Source organism: Dicentrarchus labrax, unplaced genomic scaffold, assembly GCF_905237075.1.
Source record: "Dicentrarchus labrax unplaced genomic scaffold, dlabrax2021, whole genome shotgun sequence".
In the NCBI taxonomy this organism is placed as follows: domain Eukaryota; kingdom Metazoa; phylum Chordata; class Actinopteri; family Moronidae; genus Dicentrarchus; species Dicentrarchus labrax.
The window spans coordinates 24,090,438-24,109,225 of record NW_026136703.1 but is presented as its reverse complement, the minus strand read 5'-3'; the positions used below and the strand labels follow the sequence as shown (position 1 = coordinate 24,109,225).

At 39.6% G+C, this 18,788-nt stretch overlaps 1 protein-coding gene across 4 annotated transcripts in view; it reads left to right on the top strand.

Moving 5' to 3' along the window:
* The window catches only part of LOC127356210 (uncharacterized), a 34,957-nt gene that overhangs the window by 14,162 nt on the left and 2,007 nt on the right, over nt 1-18,788 (top strand). The window contains exons 1-8 of one of the 4 annotated variants that reach the window (XM_051387791.1): nt 14,255-14,286; nt 15,471-15,554; nt 16,381-16,467; nt 16,881-16,919; nt 17,407-17,546; nt 17,711-17,736; nt 17,873-18,478; nt 18,667-18,766. In XM_051387791.1, coding sequence (XP_051243751.1) covers nt 15,499-15,554; nt 16,381-16,467; nt 16,881-16,919; nt 17,407-17,546; nt 17,711-17,736; nt 17,873-18,478; nt 18,667-18,766 — 1,054 coding nt within the window. In that variant the 5' untranslated portion in view covers nt 14,255-14,286; nt 15,471-15,498. Of the gene's footprint in view, nt 1-14,254; nt 14,287-15,470; nt 15,555-16,380; nt 16,468-16,880; nt 16,920-17,406; nt 17,679-17,710; nt 17,737-17,872; nt 18,479-18,666; nt 18,767-18,788 lie in introns of those variants that run through there. The other 3 variants (XM_051387784.1, XM_051387776.1, XM_051387800.1) reach the window with 3 other exon arrangements.

Below are 18,788 nucleotides of genomic sequence, written 5' to 3'. Positions count from 1 at the left end.
AGGCAAACCACAGGAAACACAAGATAAAGGTTTGTTCAAACTAAGTTTATAATACAGATAGTATTGACCTATAAACATACACTTTAGTTTTACACTGTGATTATGTTTCCTTTATTGTCTGAACAAAGTGTTTTATTATAGATTTCTACATTCCAACTGGCTGAACAACATTTGTGGACACAAAGGCAAATATGAAAGCATTCCATGCAGATGAGCTGGTTTTGGGGTTGTGGTGTTGGTGGTACATTCTGGCTCACTGTCATGGCTTACTGGGAATGTTGCACTCCCACTAAAAGGGATGCAGTCAGAGTGCTCATAGGTTGTTCACACTGTGTCACAAAACATGTTCCCATATGGGACTGACTTGTTTTGGTCTTGGGTTCCATTCCTTGGTGCTCGATTGTCAACTGTGAGGAATATTTAGCTATAAAGCAGTTTTAAATCTTTTGAATCTAAATTGATATTTGTATTTGTGGCATTGTGACTTTTTTGTTTGATATTTTGATATGGTTTAGTCGAGTTTTGTCGAGTTTTTGGCTCTGGTAAACCACAGAAACAACTGTCTAAACAGATTTAGTGTTGAAGCAAAACAAAATAATATTTTATTTTAGGTTTTCTTGTTTCCTTGTCATCACTCATCCTTAGATGAAACAATAAAGAAAAACGCATTCATTTTATTTTATTGGATGCATACGAAACTTACAACATTAACTGATTACAGTGATGATACACAGACCCTGATGATAGGTTGAATTAAAGTATAGAAAACATGTAGTTACTTTACCGTTAGATGGTGAATAACACAGCGTCACAGGTACAGGACACACAGGAGTGAAACCTGTTCATCTGCTCTGAGACACCAGGTTGGTATACAAGAATATATGAACACAGTCACACCCTGATTTAGTTCAGCCCCCACAGCAACATACTGACAGGTTGAGGGGCTGACAGAACAAACCAAACAGGTTCTGAAATATTATTTATTCTCTCTATCCAACAGGCAGCTGCACAACCTTTATGTGTGTATGTGTAACTGAGTACATTCACCCAAGTATTGTAATCAAGTACAATGTTGAGTGTTTTCTTTTCATTCATGCTGGTCACTGCAACCCAGTACCCTAAAGTAAGACACACACACATGCAGCAAACCCTCTTTTCCTGTTCCTGCTGTTTGGTTGATATTTAATCCAACAGTTTATGTAATTAGCAACAGTGCACACAAGTAATGCAGTCAGTAGTTATAAAGGATAAGACAGGTAATGGTAAAAGATTATACAGTAGAGGGGAGGGGGGTGTTTTGTTTCTGTTCAGGGTTTAGTCTGTTCAAGCACCCTTTTTAAAAAAGAAACATGTTTAAAAAGGTTGACTTAAATGTATTTGTAGTTGTTTACATGTTGTATAACGTCATTTTTTTTTTTTTTGTTTTTTTTTTTTTTTTTTTTTTTTTTTTTTTAAAAGGGGGGGGGAGGAGGAAAGAGGGGGGGGGGGGGGGTTGTGGGAAAAAAAAAAAAAAAACAAACCCCCCCACACCCCCCCCCCTCCCCCTTTAAATTTTTAAATTTAAAAAAAAAAAGGGGGGGGGTGTGGTTTTTTTTTTAAAAATAAATTTGTAATATTTTTTTTTTTTGGGGGGGGGGGGGGGGGGGGGTGTGTGTCGGCCAGGGTTTTTTTTTTTTTTTTTTGGTTTTTTTTTGCCCGGCCAAACCAAAGGAAAAAAAAGAAAAAGGTTTTTTTTAAAAAAATTAATTTAAAAAAAAAATTTTTTTTTCCAAAAAAAAAATTTTTTTTTTTTATTTTGTTTTTTTTTCTTTTTTGTTTGAAAAAAGGGTTTTTTTTTAATTTTTTTTTTCCCAACTGGGGGAAAAAAATTTGGGGGGAAAAAGGGGGAAATAAGAAGGGTTTGTTGGGGGGGGGGTTGGTTTGGGGGGGGGGGGGGGGTGGGTGTGGTGGGTCCCTTTTTTGGGTTTTTGGGGGAGGTTTACTCGCACTGAAAGGGATAAAGTCAGAGTGCTCATAGGTTGTTCACACTGTGTCACAAAACATGTTCAGAGCATAAAGAAAAGCTACAGGAAACTTATTTTCAAAAGAGGTAAAACGAGGCTCAACCACATTTCTTCATAACTTAAATATGTCTAGTTTTTTTAAATGGATAGTTGTATGCAAACATTTTCCTGCAAACTCAGTATATTTGGCTGCTTTGGACCCTCCCCAAAACTGAAAATAGTGAAAATGTAGACTTCTCCAGAAGGAATAGTGTCTGCTTTATTTCACATCTCTGAAAATAATTATCACAATGTCACCAAACTGGGGCTGGATGTTCACAGACAGTTATTGCATACAATAAAGCAAAGACTTCATCAATACCTTTATTTTAAATAATAAATAAAGATAAAACTCCAAAAGGTATGTAAATGTATGTGTGTCATTATTAAAGTATGGAGATCAATCACCAGAGTAGATCATCTGACTATTCAGTCCACCGCGAACAGGTAACGAGTGCAGACAGCGCTTCAAAAAGATAAATACAATGAGCAGTGTAAATACAAAGGGTTATGTAAATGTGTGCACAGGACAAAAACCATAAGACATTAAACTATATTAATTAGCTCCAGAAAACCTGAGTCTCTCAGATCTTTTACACCACGTAGCACCTCATAAAATATTATGACTGATGGTAAAATACGGCAGCGCAGGCCGACCCAATTCAGCTATGGACAAGGAGCCGGTTGAAGAACCAGATCTAATTTGGTGGAAAAGGGGTCCTCCTGGTCCACTCTTCTCTTCCCAATAGTTCTTGTTTGGAGCCACAATCTCATTGTTTTTTAACCATTCATTTTATCTCTGTGTATCTGTGGAGCGATTCTCTTATTGTTAGTATACATACACAGTATACATATACATATCTTCTGTGTTTTGTGTTTATTGATGCTTATTTTACTAAGAATCCAGCCATTAATCAGAACCATGGGTTTCACTGATTTACCTGGAAGACTGCAGCATGTTTATATCATAGAGCTTTTGATGAGTTTCAGTTTTAGTTTTTGTGCTCAGTGAAACAAAAGATTTGTCAGTGGAAGCAGATCATAGTGTTAAAGTGGAAGTAATAAAATCACAGAATAACTGAATGTTATTAATTTAATCTCCCATAAAGAACACATTCATTTTCTTTTTTGGGACGCCTATATAACAAACAAACAAACAAACAAACAAACAACAAACTTCAGACCCCTTTTAAGTTTTTAAGTTGTTCATATTGAGAACCAAAGAGATCATTGTGTACTAAAGAAAAACTAACTGTGTCACACACACCCCCATCCGTATCAGTGGAACCGAGGTTCAGCTTGTTGTCTCCAACTTCAGGTTACTGGGTGTCCACATCTGTGAGGACCTGAACACCTCAACCCTGGTCAAGAAGGCTAACCAGCTCTTCTTTTTGAGGAGACTGAAGAAGGCCCATCTGTCTCCTCTGATTCTGGTGAACTTCTACCGCTGCACCATCGATAGCATCCTTACCAACTGCATCACAGTCTGGTATGGAAACTGCTCTGCCTCGGACCGGAGAACTCTGCAGACGGTGGTGAAAACTGCCCAGGGAATCACCGGTTAACCTCTCCTCACCATTGAGGCTGTCCAGAGCGAGCGGTGTCTGAGGAAGGTGTGCAGCATTGATTGCTAGGGACACCTCCCACCCAGGACACAGACTGTTTGTCCTCCTCCCCGTTGGGAGGCGCTACAGGTCTTTCCGTTCCCAAACCAGCAGGATCAGGAACAGCTTTTTCCCATCAGCTGTCAAGCTGCCAAACTCTGCATCGAGGAGACCCCCCTTCCCCCTGAACTCCCACTAAACTGTCTTTCTTTAGTGTATTGTTGTATATTAAGTAGCGATGATGTGAAGATGTGTTGAAGAGAAGTCCGCTGACACCATCTTGATTGTATATAAAGGTTTATTACAAAAAGGTACAGCATCATTTCAAGCCCCGGGAGCTTGGAGAGCATCCAGCCAAATTAATAACTATCTGTTTGCGTCGAACATAGGTTTATATAGGTCTATTGTTTATTCAAGAAAATAGTAAAGAAACATCTGGTTAAGCTATCAGATGTACTGAAATATTTACGTCAGAAGGTAAAGGTCCAAGGGGCTTCGAAGAGGCCCCTAACCTAAACATTTCATAGTAAGAATTACGATGTTGAACCTCATGTCTTACTAACACTGCATATGTTGACAAAAATATCACTTGAACTTATAACAAACTGTAACTTAAATTTATAGGCCTTCGGATACCACATGTTTCCCCCCCTTCGAGACTACGCAGAGTCTCGAAAAACAAAAGAGTAAAACATACATGTTTAAAATTATGACCAAAATAACAATTCCTCCTACACATGCTTCTTGCAGCATAACCTTAACAATACAGCAACTTTATGGAGTGCGAGAGCGAAAAACCTGTCTGGCAGCTTTCTTTCCAGAAGTATCCATCAAACAATCTAGGCAGGAAAATTCTCTCACGGCCCCTCTGCCTCAGGCGACCACACATAGTACTCCAGATCAATTAAAAAAAGGAATCTTAACAATTTATTTAGAGATGTGGTTTAAGCAAATATATGTGAAAATGTCAGGAAATAAAATCAAAACAATGTCCAAAGTCAGGCTGGTCGACCCGTCGTACCTTCCAATGGACCTGTCCCTGCCGAGACCCCAATATCCCTAGGCATCAACAAAATAAGAAAAACATCTGAGGTCCCCATTTATTTACTGATAACAGAAAACGTCATTCTCCAAACAGTTATAACAGTTAATACAAAAAGAATATAATACAAATTAAGTATTACTCATGCAACTATGTATATATCAGAGAAGACATAAGAATGTATCACACTGCAGCTCCTCAGCAGTGTCGCCTTTCAGTGTAGTGTCGATGATGTGTCGAATCTGAACATTTTATCACCATATCCTTGTTCAGAATTCTCCAGTCCATTCTTATTGTCCATATTTGAGTATCTGAATCCCTTCTGCACATTCCCCCATATGCTCTGGAAGAAAAGAAAACACCAACCAGTATCTTTTGCAAAAACAAAACATGAAAATTAAAACATCAAATACAAATTAATATAAAATTATGAATCACATTCCATTTCCCCCTTTGGTGAATAAGAAACCACTAAATACCAAAACAATAGCAAAATAAATGTGAAGATTATAACACAATTAGATATTCAAAATGGATATTTCTCCATCAATTCACCTTCTAGCATTACTTCTTCATTTCCGTCTACATCAGTCATATTTAACAAAAGCATCTCAGTGTGTTCTCCAGGCATCACAACTCCAACCCATCTCAATATCATAGCCTTCGCAAAAGTCAATAGCAGTGTACAGAAACAAAACATCACACACAGTGATAAAAGAACCGCTAATAGAATCTGAACCAACACTGCTTCAAATGGTCCTAATTTATCCCGCAACCAAGCATTTGCAGACCATCCAGCTCCTTCTGACCGACCAAACGCATCCCTTATATTCCTCAATGCATCTATAACACTAGTGATATTATCAGAACTATCTGGAATCAAAGTATAACAAGCATCCCCGGTCAAGTTCAAAGCCACACATAGGCCACCTTGTTTGGCTAAAATATAGTCAAGAGCCATGTCATGCTTCAGTAACGTCAGTCTGTGACTCCTTTGAGTATTTGACAAATATTCAAACCCTCGTATAGTTTCATTCGCAAAACCCTGCAAAGTGTAGGTAATGTTATCAATGTGTTCTGCCAAAAATTTCACACCATACCATGGGAATAATCCTATACCCCACTTCTCTCCTAGACTTATCCTCCAATGGTAGGACTCCAAGTTGTGAAATTGTGCCATTTCCCTTTTCACCCTATTTCCAGACAAAAGCAAGCTTCTGCTTTTACAGTTTTCACTTCCACTGAACCAGGGACTGCCATAATCTTTTCTCTTTGATCAGTTAAGTCTATATTTGGCAGATCCATTATCCAAGCGCACTCTCTCTTAGGTTTATACAAATGCACTGATACAGCCATCCAAGTGTCCAGCTGATACTTGATACCATAATAAAGCAGTACATTGGCATTTGGCAAATAATTTTTCAGGTATTGTCTCTAGAATTGACGGCCCTGTTCTAGGTGATGGAATCCTAACCATACACGGGCACCTCCCATGAGTAGCCGATCTCACAGAATGAGTTAACTGTTGGAACCATATATTTCTGCTTGCCCATCGGCCTGTAATCTGTAGCACTGAAGCATCAAATCCATATGCCTTCCATCTAGCATCTCTCTTTCGTAATGCATGCAAGTTTCCAGTCCTCTCAGTTTGTGTCCAACTGTCATCAAAAGTATCGTGGTCAGTGGTCATGCTATCAGTCTGAGTCTTAATAAATGAATCCTTGGTAGTCCTCACACTTAGTGGTTCTTCAGTAGATGAGATCATAGTATTCTCAAATGTCTTATTGCTATGTTCTCTATTTCTATAATGGATTGAAATTACGTTTGCAAATTCTATGGGCTACGAGATATTGTAGCTAAATTCTGGATTATATCTATAGTTTCTCTAAATACCTCAGATGTTATCATTGTTCTATCAGTGACCCTTTCCATGTTATCTCGCACTGTCCATCTTTCCTCCACAGCCTCACTTAGAGGATTCCTAGCAGTTGTAAATTTAGAAATTATCCATATGGTCATTATAGATTTTAAACCAGCTGAAGTCATAGCAGAAGTTGATGCACTCATGCTATCAGTCACTCCCAAAACTAGAATAGTGGATGCTATCTTTTCAATCTCCACTCGAGGGGTTGTTGCTATGGCAATTCGCTCTTGAGCAGCTGCCTGTATTTGCACATCATTCAAATCTGTCGCCACAAATGTTATTTTGCGTGTTACATGCCCTTCCATACAGTAATTGTGCTCTGGCATGTACTGAAAAGATGAGTCAAAATAACTACATATATATTCCCCTAAATCTTCTTGGCTAACATTATGCATAAAAAGTGAACAGTCTTCTAGAACATTTATCCACTTTCTTTCATTAAATAAAAAATACTTCCTCTGATCGAAAGACACATCATCTACCTCAAGTCCTTTTGTGGCTATTTTCTACCCTGATTGTCTTTCCACACAGGACGACTACAATCCCCATTATTCCACCTAGTACTTTGACATGGAAGCAGAACCCACTCTCCTAACTTTGCTCTAACTATAGTCTCCAAATCGCTTGGATCGCAGGCCGACCCAATTCAGCTATGGACAGTTCAAGGACCCGGTTGAAGAATCAGATCTAATTTGGTGGAAAAGAGGTCCTCCTGGTCCACTCTTCTCTTCCCAATAGTTCTTGTTTGGAGCCACAATCTCATTGTTTTTTAACCATTAATTTTTTATCTCTGTCTATCTGCTCGGCCCCAGTCCCTGAGTGTGGCAGGTATCAGAATATATAGCTCACTGGCAGTGACTGCGGAGCGATTCTCTTATTGTTAGTATACATACACAGTATACATATACATATCTTCTGTGTTTTGTGTTTATTGATGCTTATTTTACTAAGAATCCAGCCATTAATCAGAGCCATGGGTTTCACTGATTTACCTGGAAGACTGCAGCATGTTTATATCATAGAGCTTTTGGTGAGTTTCAGTTTTAGTTTTTGTGCTCAGTGAAACAAAAGATTTGTCAGTGGAAGCAGATCATAGTGTTAAAGTGGAAGTAATAAAATCACAGAATAACTGAATGTTATTAAATTAATCTCCCATAAAGAACACATTCATTTTCTTTTTTTGGGACGCCTATATAACAAACAAACAAACAACAAACTTCAGACCGTTTTAATTTTTTAAGTTGTTCATATTGAGAACCAAAGAGATCATTGTGTACTAAAGAAAAACTACTTGTGTCACACACACTCCCATCCGTATCAGTGGAACCGAGGTTCAGCTTGTTGTCTCCAACTTCAGGTTTCTGGGTGTCCACATCTGTGAGGACCTGAACACCTCAACCCTGGTCAAGAAGGCTAACCAGCTCTTCTTTTTGAGGAGACTGAAGAAGGCCCATCTGTCTCCTCTGATTCTGGTGAACTTCTACCGTTGCACCATTGAGAGCATCCTTACCAACTGCATCACAGTCTGGTATGGAAACTGCTCTGCCTCGGACCGGAGAACTCTGCAGAGGGTGGTGAAAACTTCCCAGTGAATCACCGGTTAACCTCTCTTCACCACTGAGGCTGTCCAGAGCGAGCGGTGTCTGAGGAAGGCATGCAGCATTGATTGCTAGGGACACCTCCCACCCAGGACACAGACTGTTTGCCCTCCTCCCCGCTGGGAGGCGCTACAGGTCTCTCCGTTCCCAAACCAGCAGGATCAGGAACAGCTTTTTTTGTTTTGTTTTGACAACTCCCCTGTAGCATATAGACGATGCCTAAACCCATTGACATAGTCAATAAGATTGGTGGGCGGATCTGACTCCTTTAACCCATCCTTAAACACAGACAATGGACCCCTAATGGTATGTCCGAACACAAGATCATTTGGGCTAAACCCTGTACTTTCCTGCACTACCTCCCGTGCAGCTAAAAGCAACCGTGGTAGCCCCTCTTCCCAGTCCCCATTCATCTCTGTACAATATGCATGCAACAGAGACTTGAGTGTTTGGTGAAAACGCTCCAAAGCACCTTGACTTTGAGCGTGATAAGCGGATGACTGGTTATGTCTGATTCCTAGCAGTTTGAACACTTGGGCCATAAGGTGTGACAAAAAGTTAGATCCCTGATCTCTGAATGACTCTGGGTATGCCAAACACAGATATAAACTGTGTCAGCACCCTAACCACAGACTTTGCAGTAATTGTGCAAAATGCAAAGGATAAGCTGCTGGATTTCTAGTGCTTTGACACATAACTGTTAGCAAATACTGGCTACCAGACCTCACACGTGGAAGTGGACCCACACAATCAATGATCAAATACTCAAATGGTTGACTGATAGCTGGAATGGTCTGCAACGGAGCAGGTTTAATTACCTGATTGGAACACTTCAGGAAAGTACACCACTTCCATCAGGCTGCTCTGAAACTGAAGGAGAGAGTGTGACTACTGGACTAACTACCTGAGTTTCTGCCATAGTAACTACTGGAGGTGGCGACATATCCGCCCACATACGTCTGCCAGCCAAGTCATTACCCAAAATCATATCAATCCCCTCTACAGGTAATGCTGGTCACACCGCAACAGGTACCTCCCCCTGCACCAATTCACAATCCAGACTAATCCCATGCACTGGGACAGGCAACACATTCAACCCCATCCCTTGCATAAGGATTCCATCCCCAGTATCAGTCTTCTCAGAGGATGGCAAAACCAACTCCAAAATATAGGAGTTGACAGCTCCGGTGTCCCTCAAAATCTTAACAAGTACTTTAGCATCAGTACCAACCTGTTTTACAAACACATCTCTAACAAATGGCAGATAGGACTCATCAAGAACACGAGCCATGCAAGGATCTACATTTCCACCTTGCCACACGCCCACATTCACAGAACTAGGAACTCTCGCAGCCAGTGCAGCAGGTTTTACACAACCACTTCCAGCATGCTGCTTCTTAGCCCTGAGCATTCTGCCTTCCAGTGGCCTGCCTCACGGCAGTAATTGCACACACTGTCCCCTTTTTCAGGTGCTCCAGGGGACCCTTTAACTGAAAAGACCCCAAGTCGACCAGGCAACCTACCACCACCATCCTTTCCTACCACAGGCTCCCGCAAACACTCACTGGGTCGGTGTTTGTGAATGAGTACGTACTCATCAGCCAATGCTGCAGCCTCAGCAACAGTTGTAACCTTACGTTCATTAATGTAAGTGGCAACCTGACTGGGCAGAGAGTTTTCAAACTGCTCTAAGAGGACCAAGTTACACAAACTATCAAAGTTGTCCACCTCAGAAGCCATACACCAACGGTTAAAGTGATTAGTCAGCTCCCTTGAAAACTCCATATGAGACTGACTAACCCTTTTCTCCCACATCCTAAATCGCTGACGATATGCTTCTGGAACTAACTCATACGCCTTAAGTACAGCAGCCTTGACTGATTGATAGATTAGTCAAGGCCAGAGATTACTGTTACTTAATGACGCATAGGCCTCCTGTGCTTTTCCTGACAACACATTGCAATAACAAAACCTTAAAAGTTCTTGCTTCTGCAATCCGCTCAAACAGAGAAAAACACATCTGGATCCCGATCATTAAATTTAGGAAAGAGATGCAAATTACTAACAATATCTGGAGACCCTGACCGCAAAGATGAACTTCCTTCCTGTCGCAACATATCCCCAGAAAGCTTACCATCTCTAAATAGTTCCAACTTCTGCTGCTCTGTCTCCTGTTTTAAACGATCAATCGCCACTTGCTTTTAAGCCTCCAACTTATGCTTTTCTATTACAATCTTTTGCCGTTCTAGTTCCAACCCTGATTTCTCTTTATCATGAGAAAACTGCAATAAAAGCAATTCTTTTCTCTGCTCAAAAGTTAAGTTTCCTGAAAAAAGTGACTGTGCAGCTAGCGATAGACCAGGCCCCTCTTGCTTAGCCACCAGCACCCCTTTATTGACTAACTGTAACTTTACCATTTGCTTTACATTCTCTTTACGTCGTCTATCACCAATTTCACTCAGATCAAGGTCATATTGTTCAGCAATCTTCAGAAGCTGATCTTTAGTACAACGATCCAAAAACCCCTCACTTGGAGCAGCAACAAAATCTACAATCCCGGCCATACTAAACTAAACCTGGACCCCAACAGAAGAAACACAAGAACCAACAGAAATCATTGAATAAGTCAACTAGTGAACAAACGAGACACTAATGGTGTCCCCAAAACTAATGTGGAAGTTCCCCTCTACCTAAACTGCTTAACCAAAAACTAAGCTACCTCACTGAACCCTAGTCTTCATGAAGATTAGCGGTGAGGCAACCAGCAAGCTGGTTATTCACCTGATGGCTATGAATGTGTCCCCGAGACAACTGCTCTGACTGCACACTACACAGAAAATAACAAACTAAAAAAATTAATCAACAAGCCCAAATGGACTATGTTGCTAATACCTAACCAGGGAAACTCCACAGAAGCCAAAACATACCACACTAGAGGACCAAACAATCACTTCTGCCAGCTCCTAACTGCCTACTCATGGCAACACCTGCTAACTGCAGGACCAAACTTCCCCCGACTGAAACAACAATCAAAACAACCAAATGTTATCCACGAAATGCATCTCCCCAAACAAAGAATGTGCCAAATTTAGCATACGCCTCATCCGAAACCAATGCACTTGCAAACAAATAACCCTACATCAACCAGGGTACCAAATAATGGCCACAAACAAATCAAATTTGAACCTACGAGCCCCCACTTCTCACAAACCGGGCCATACGGCCATGACAAAAGGAGGGAGACGCACACAACAAAGCCAATTAAGTTATTTATTAAGGAAAGAATACTTAAACTAAACTAACAGTAGTATATGAAATCAGTAGGATCAGTGGTGTAAGTGAGTGCATGAGTGGAGAAGTGTATGAGTGCTGTGTTGTAATAAGATGCAGCAACACAAACAAACCATCAAACCCAAAAACCAGTTAGTTGCCTCAAGGGGGAGGGGAGAGAGAGCACTGAGCTCCCAGAGGGTTTTTAAAAGCACACGGCACACAGGCCTCAGGTGTGTATGATTTACTGACGACCCTCTGCCACGCACACTCAAAGCAAGAAAAACAAGACAGGCCACACAACCAGGAACAGGAAGACAAGGTGGAGTGGGTCGTCACACTACCTATAGTGTATTCATATCTACCTATAGTGTATTCATATCTACCTATAGTGTATTCATATCTAGCTGTCTTTACCAATTACCCCTCTGCAGGTAGACCTGCAGCGCCCCCTGCTGGTCGGACACAGTTTACCTCCCTGAAATAGTGTTGATGCTCTCTGTCCATGTGTCTACTCATGTAGTTGTGTATTTGTGGGAATCTCTGATAACAGAAATGGAGAACAGGATTACAGTGATGTAATGTAACTAAGTACATTTGAGTAACTGTAATGGGGTACTAATACTCCACTACATTTCAGATTATTACATAGTTTTACACCCAACACATGTGAAGAGCTTATGAAATATGACCATTTCTTTTACCCAACATAATATACAAGTAGAGTTCAAATGATCAGTTGATTAACCGATATTAACCGATTAACCAATATTTCTTGTTTCCAGCTTCTTAAATGTAAGAATTTGCTGTTTTTTCTTTTCAATAATTTTCATGCAAAACTTGTTTTCTGTTTGCTTTTATTTTTTGGTTAATGCTCGAGCACAGATAATATTATATTATATTATTATAATATACATTTTCTCCAATATCAATAAACTCAGTAAAACATTGATTACTAAAAAGTTATAAGTTCTGCTTCCCCTCCAGTAACATACACTTTAATGCATCAGTAATACAGATTATATAACAGTCACAGGGCCAAGCAATACTTTAACTTTTAACTCTTCAAATACATTATACTAACATTTACTTTACTTTAACCGTACTTAGGAAACATTTTTAAATCAGGACTTTACTTGTCTTGCATTTGTCTCTTAATGGATGAATCTCTGTTCCAAATAGTTTTATTGAATTAAATTAAACTGCAGAAATCCAGATATTAATTGTAAGTTTGTGTATTTTTGATCATACCTGGAAGGTCTGAATTAGATTTTTAGACTTGACCTGAAGGGATGATGAATCAGTGTTAAATATACTATATATATATATCTATATTGATCTTTTTAACTTCAATACATTTCTGAACAGAACTTTATTATTATTATTATCATTATTAGTTAAACAGATTCAGATAATTGAAACAAAATATAAATCAAGTGATTACATTCTGATATATTATAGGTTAAACTACCCAGCAGTATATACGTATAAATCAGTTGTATTGCAGCCGATTTAAACACACACATTTGTAAACTGACATATTTATACAAATAATCTGAACGTAAACTTCATAATATGATTAAATTCCCTCTAAGGTTTTAATCCTGATAATCCAAAATATTTGCTGAAGAGATTATAAACCCTATTGATCTGATTGGACAAATATATATATAGATGTTGTGTGGAATATGCTGTATTCCTCACCACTTGTTTCTGTGCTTTCCCAGAATATTTATGTTGGAAAATATTGTTTTAAATGACAAGAGTAAGGAGGGAAATGGATGGTTGATTTTCATCAACAAATAGTTTCTTTTGGGTTTGGGAGAAAGCTGAATACCTTCATGCTATGAGGAAAGAGTGCAGCCAGTGAACCGTTCACTGTTTTGCATACAGAAACAGGTTTGTCGAGCCTTAACGGTCCTGAAGAAAACCTTTGTGTGCACAAATGTTGGAAAGTGAAAGTAGAACATATGAAAATAATATAATGAAACACCAGCACTCACACACACCTCAGTAACAATCATTTATTCCACATTTATTTACAGAATATGTCCTACATCTGCCAGTTGTTCATTTTAAACATTAAATAGGCTCAGGGCAGGAGCTAGGTTCTGTGGGGGTTTGTCTGTCTTTCTCTGTCAGTCCAGATCAGCCACAGGCCCCCTTTTATCCTGCTGGCTCCGTCTATTAAAAAGACTGTATCAATTACATCATTCAAACCATTCACAAAGACAATACCTTATCCAACATGTTAACAACTACAAATACATTTAAGTCAACTTTAAAACATGTTTCTTTTTTAAAAAGGGTGTTTGAACAGACTAAACCCTGAACAGAAACAAAACACCCCTCCCCCTCTACTGTATAATCTTTTACCATTACCTGTCTTATCCTTTATAACTACTGACTGCATTACATGTGTGCACTGTTGCTAATTACATAAACTGTTGGATTAAATATCAACCAAACAGCAGGAACAGGAAAAGAGGGTTTGCTGCATGTGTGTGTGTGTCTTACTTTAGGGTACTGGGTTGCAGTGACCAGCATGAATGAAAAGAAAACACTCAACATTGTACTTGATTACAATACTTGGGTGAATGTACTCAGTTACTAAAATGATCAGTATACTATTTCAGAATCTGTCTGTCTAAACCTGTCAGTATGTTGCTGTGGGGGTTGAACTAAATCAGGTGTAACTGTGTTCATATTATTGTTGGATACATACCTGGTGTCTTATCACAGTTAAACAGGTTTCACTTCTGTGTGTCCTGTACCTGTGACGCAGTTTGTTTTTCACCATCTAAAGGTAAAGTAACTACATGTTTTCTATACTTTAATTAAATTTATCTTCAGGGTCAATGTATCATTATATCATATCACCATCATCATACCATCAACTTGAACAACTTAAAAACAACGGGTCAGACTTTAGTTTTTTGTGTCTAAAAACAGGAAATAAATGTGTTCTTTATTTTTTTCTTCTTGGAAAGAGTGATGAAGCTAAATAATAATTATTTTTTCAGTTATTTCAGTTATTTTGTTTAACTTCAACACTATAATCTGCTTTTGACAGTTATTTCTGTGGTTTAAATGAAAAAAAAATCAACACGAAAAAGACCATGCAGCAAAGACAAATAAAAATTTACGATTCTGCTTTTAAAACATTTCAAACTGCATTATAGCTAAATATTTATCACAGCTGACAATCGAGCTTCCTGGAACACCAAAACAATGAGTCAGTCCCATATGGGCTTTCCTCAAATTGTAAGACATGTAAATGTTTTAGTTGCAAACAAATCTGGATTTAGTTTTATCAGATTACAACCAAACAGTGAAGACAGAAATACATAACTCACACCTTTTTGACCGCTTGACTGAATTAAACAATGGTAACCAACATTTTTACTTATCAGAACAGAATCTCTGTTTAAGACATCAACAGTTTGTCAGAGTTGTTAAAATAAATTTAAAATAACTTTCCTTTTATGTCCCAAAATAATTTGTCGTTCCAGTAATTATCCATACATAGAAACAGAAAAAACTAATGTAACTAATTGAATCAGTATTTAAATATGAATGTAGCTGAACTACACTGTTACACTTCAGTTGCTAACACTATGTGCTGTATTTAACTCACCAAGTATTATTAACTGCACATGTTTTTATATCAATGTTTTTGTAATCCTGAAGAAAGAGTTGCCAAATGCCTTTGTGTCCACAAATGTTGTTCAGCCAAATCAATAATGAAAAACTTTGTTCAGACAATAAAGGAAACACAATCACAGTGTAAAACTAAAGTGTTGAATGTAGTTTAACTATTAGTTTACACATTGTTCTGGGAAATTGTTTAAGAGTCAGAGATCAGCACTCAGCTCTCCACCATCTTTACTCAAATCTGTGTGTGTGTGTGTGTGTGTGTGTGTGTGTGTGTGTGTGTGTGTGTGTGTGTGTGTGTGTGTGTGTGTGTGTGCGCGTGTGTTTGTGCTACAGCTCATACTCACCAGGAGTCAGTTTGACTATGGAGATCCACAGGTCACCATTCAGACATAGATTATCGGACGTTCTTTCTCCACAGTAAGTCATCATTGTGTTACTTTATCACTTTAATATCTATATTACAAATACTTGCTGTTTGTCAGTGTTTGACACTAATTTAATTTCACTGGTATCCACACTGACAGACACTAAAGTCAAATCAACTTCCTTTTATTGAAGATCAACAACTGTAAATATTATAATATATAACCCTCATAATGTTCCTGTTGTCCTAGAATCCCAAACAGCTGATTTAAATTAAGCCAGCGGCTCCTCCAACTCCACACTTTCCATCACTTTTCTTCTTTGTCCTTTTTTGTAACTACTTCTTCTTCTTCTGTAATGACTGGTTTTGGCAGCTTTTAGGCTCATTACCGCCACCTGGATTAAAGTGAGGACTCGACTTTTTCTTTATTCTCACTCAGACATATTTGTCGTATGACTGCGTGCACCGAACCGTGACGCCCGTACCGCGACGGTCTCTGGATGAATACAAATACCGTTACACCCCTACTAGAAAGGCACTATACAAGTACAAGTCCATTTACCATTTACCATTAGTACTCAGTGGGCCGTCGACTGTGGTAGAATTTACCTCTGTGTGTTACACTGACTTTATTTCCTCAGTGATTATTGTTCCTTCTATAGTCCTCACAGTTTTCCTTTGGGGAGCATGCTGAACCCCCCTAGTGGACTCACACACTCACAACCTCACTATTTCTAACATCCTGTCTACAGACCTGGTGACTGCCCTCAATCTTTAAAGGAATCAGTAAAACCTGAGACTGTATTTATTTATTGTGTGTGTGTGTGTGTGTGTGTGTGTGTGTGTGTGTGTGTGTGTGTGTGTGTGTGTGTGTTACAGACCATACTGGCCAGGAGTCAGTTTGACTATGGAGCACTACAGGTCACCATTAAGACATGGATTATCAGCCAACGTCCGTTCTCCACAGTAAGTCATCATTGTGTTACTTTATCACTTTAATATCTATGTTAGCAACACGCTGCTATTGCTGTGTGATCTGTTTAGACAAATACTTGATGTTTGTCAGTGTTTGACACTAATTTAATTTCACTTGTATAAAGTCAAATCAACTTCCTTTTCTGGAAGATCAACAACAGTAAATATAATAATATATAACCCTCATAATGTTCCTGTTGTCCTAGAATAATCTAATAATAATTCATGTTAAAGTGAGAAGTAGAGGGAACTACTTTAAAAAGAGGAGAGAAATCATTCAGTGGGAACAGAATCAACTTTTACTGAACTTTTCTGATGTCTACTTGGTAGTTTCTGTGTATCAGCAGTTGCTGTGGCTGATGGATCACAATCTGATTTACCACTCTGGTGGTCTTTGTCTGCAGGTTGGAGAGAAAAACTATAGATGGGTACATTGATTTCAGGTAAGCTAACATTAAAACTGCATTCATTAACATTTTTCCCTCTCACAGACATGTTTTTTAACTGATGAAATACTTGAGTTGGGGACACACCTGAGCACATACAGGTTTAGTTTCCCATCACAGTTGTGTGTGACAATTTGGGCCTTGACTAATCACATATTTTGGGGATTTTTCTATTGAAAAGATAAAAACGGCCTCTCGAGGGGATGGAACATAAAACAATATTTTCAGCAAACATTCAGACATTGTTACTTTTTCTATCATAAATTGAACAAAACAAACAAACCAAACCATCATTGTGGTATGTGCAAGGTCTCCAACCTTCATCAGCTCTTTAGGTCTGAGGCATGTGAACAGTTGTGATTAGGAAGCGTCAGCTGGTGCCAGTTTCAACCCTTCAGATTTGGGTCACTTGTGTTTGCAGTGTGAAAGTAGCCAAAATGTCTAAATATTCTCTCCCTTCCCTTTCTCCCTTGTCTACCATCAGGAGGGAGTCTGCTACATACAATGTGCCCATCAGGAGGGAGCCTCCTACATACATTGTGCCCATCAGGAGGGAGTCTACTTCATACAATGTGCCCATCAGGAGGGAGTCTGCTACATACAATGTGCCCATCAGGAGGAATCCTCCTACATACAATGTGTCCATCAGGAGGGAGCCTGCTACATACAATGTGCCCATCAGGGAGGAGCCTGCTACATACAATGTGTCCATCAGGGAGGAGCCTGCTACATACAATGTGTCCATCAGGAGGGAGCCTGCTACATACAATGTGCCCATCAGGAGGAACCTCCTACATACAATGTGCCCATCAGGGAGGAGCCTCCTACATCCAGTGTGTCCATCAGGGAGGAGCCTCCTACATACAATGTGCCCATCAGGAGGATCTAAAACATAACCCCATACAATGTGCCCATCAGAGGAGTCTGCTACATCCAGTGTGCCCATCAGGAGGAATCCTCCTACATCCAATGTGTCCATCAGGGAGGAGCCTGCTACATCCAATGTGTCCATCAGGGAGGAGCCTCCTACATCCAATGTGTCCATCAGGGAGGAGCCTCCTACATCCAATGTGTCCATCAGGGAGGAGCCTCCTACATCCAATGTGTCCATCAGGGAGGAGCCTGCTACATCCTATGTGTCCATCAGGGAGGAGCCTCCTACATCCAGTGTGTCCATCAGGGAGGAGCCTCCTACATCCAATGTGTCCATCAGGGAGGAGCCTCCTACATCCAATGTGTCCATCAGGGAGGAGCCTCCTACATCCAGTGTGTCCATCAGGGAGGAGCCTCCTACATCCAATGTGTCCATCAGGGAGGAGCCTCCTACATCCAATGTGTCCATCAGAGAGGAGCCTGCTACATCCAATGTGTCCATCAGGGAGGAGCCTCCTACATCCAATGTGTCCATCAGAGAGGAGCCTGCTACATCCAATGTGTCCATCAGGGAGGAGCCTGCTACATCCAGTGTGTCCATCAGGGAGGAGCCTCCTACATCCATCAGGAGGGATCAGTCAAATGAAGACATCAATGTCAAAGAGAAAACACTCTCCTATCAGGTAAACCTTCATGAACATTAAAATGTAGCTCTCTCTGTTACATCGTCTCTTTACAAACAGGTAAACAAACATCCTGTTTTTAGGGCTTCTGGGTAATGTACAGTGACATCGATAACCTCTGTTGCTTTATTCCACACACCATTGTTTCATATCTGAAATAAATTGTATTGTTTATTTTTATACTTCAGGATCATAACTTTGATTATTACTCACTGCAGGCTAAAAGATATATTGCGACGCGTCATCATTCTCAGCCACTGAGACGTGTTACCAGACCTGTGATTATCCGTGAGTCAGATTTCTTCTCCCT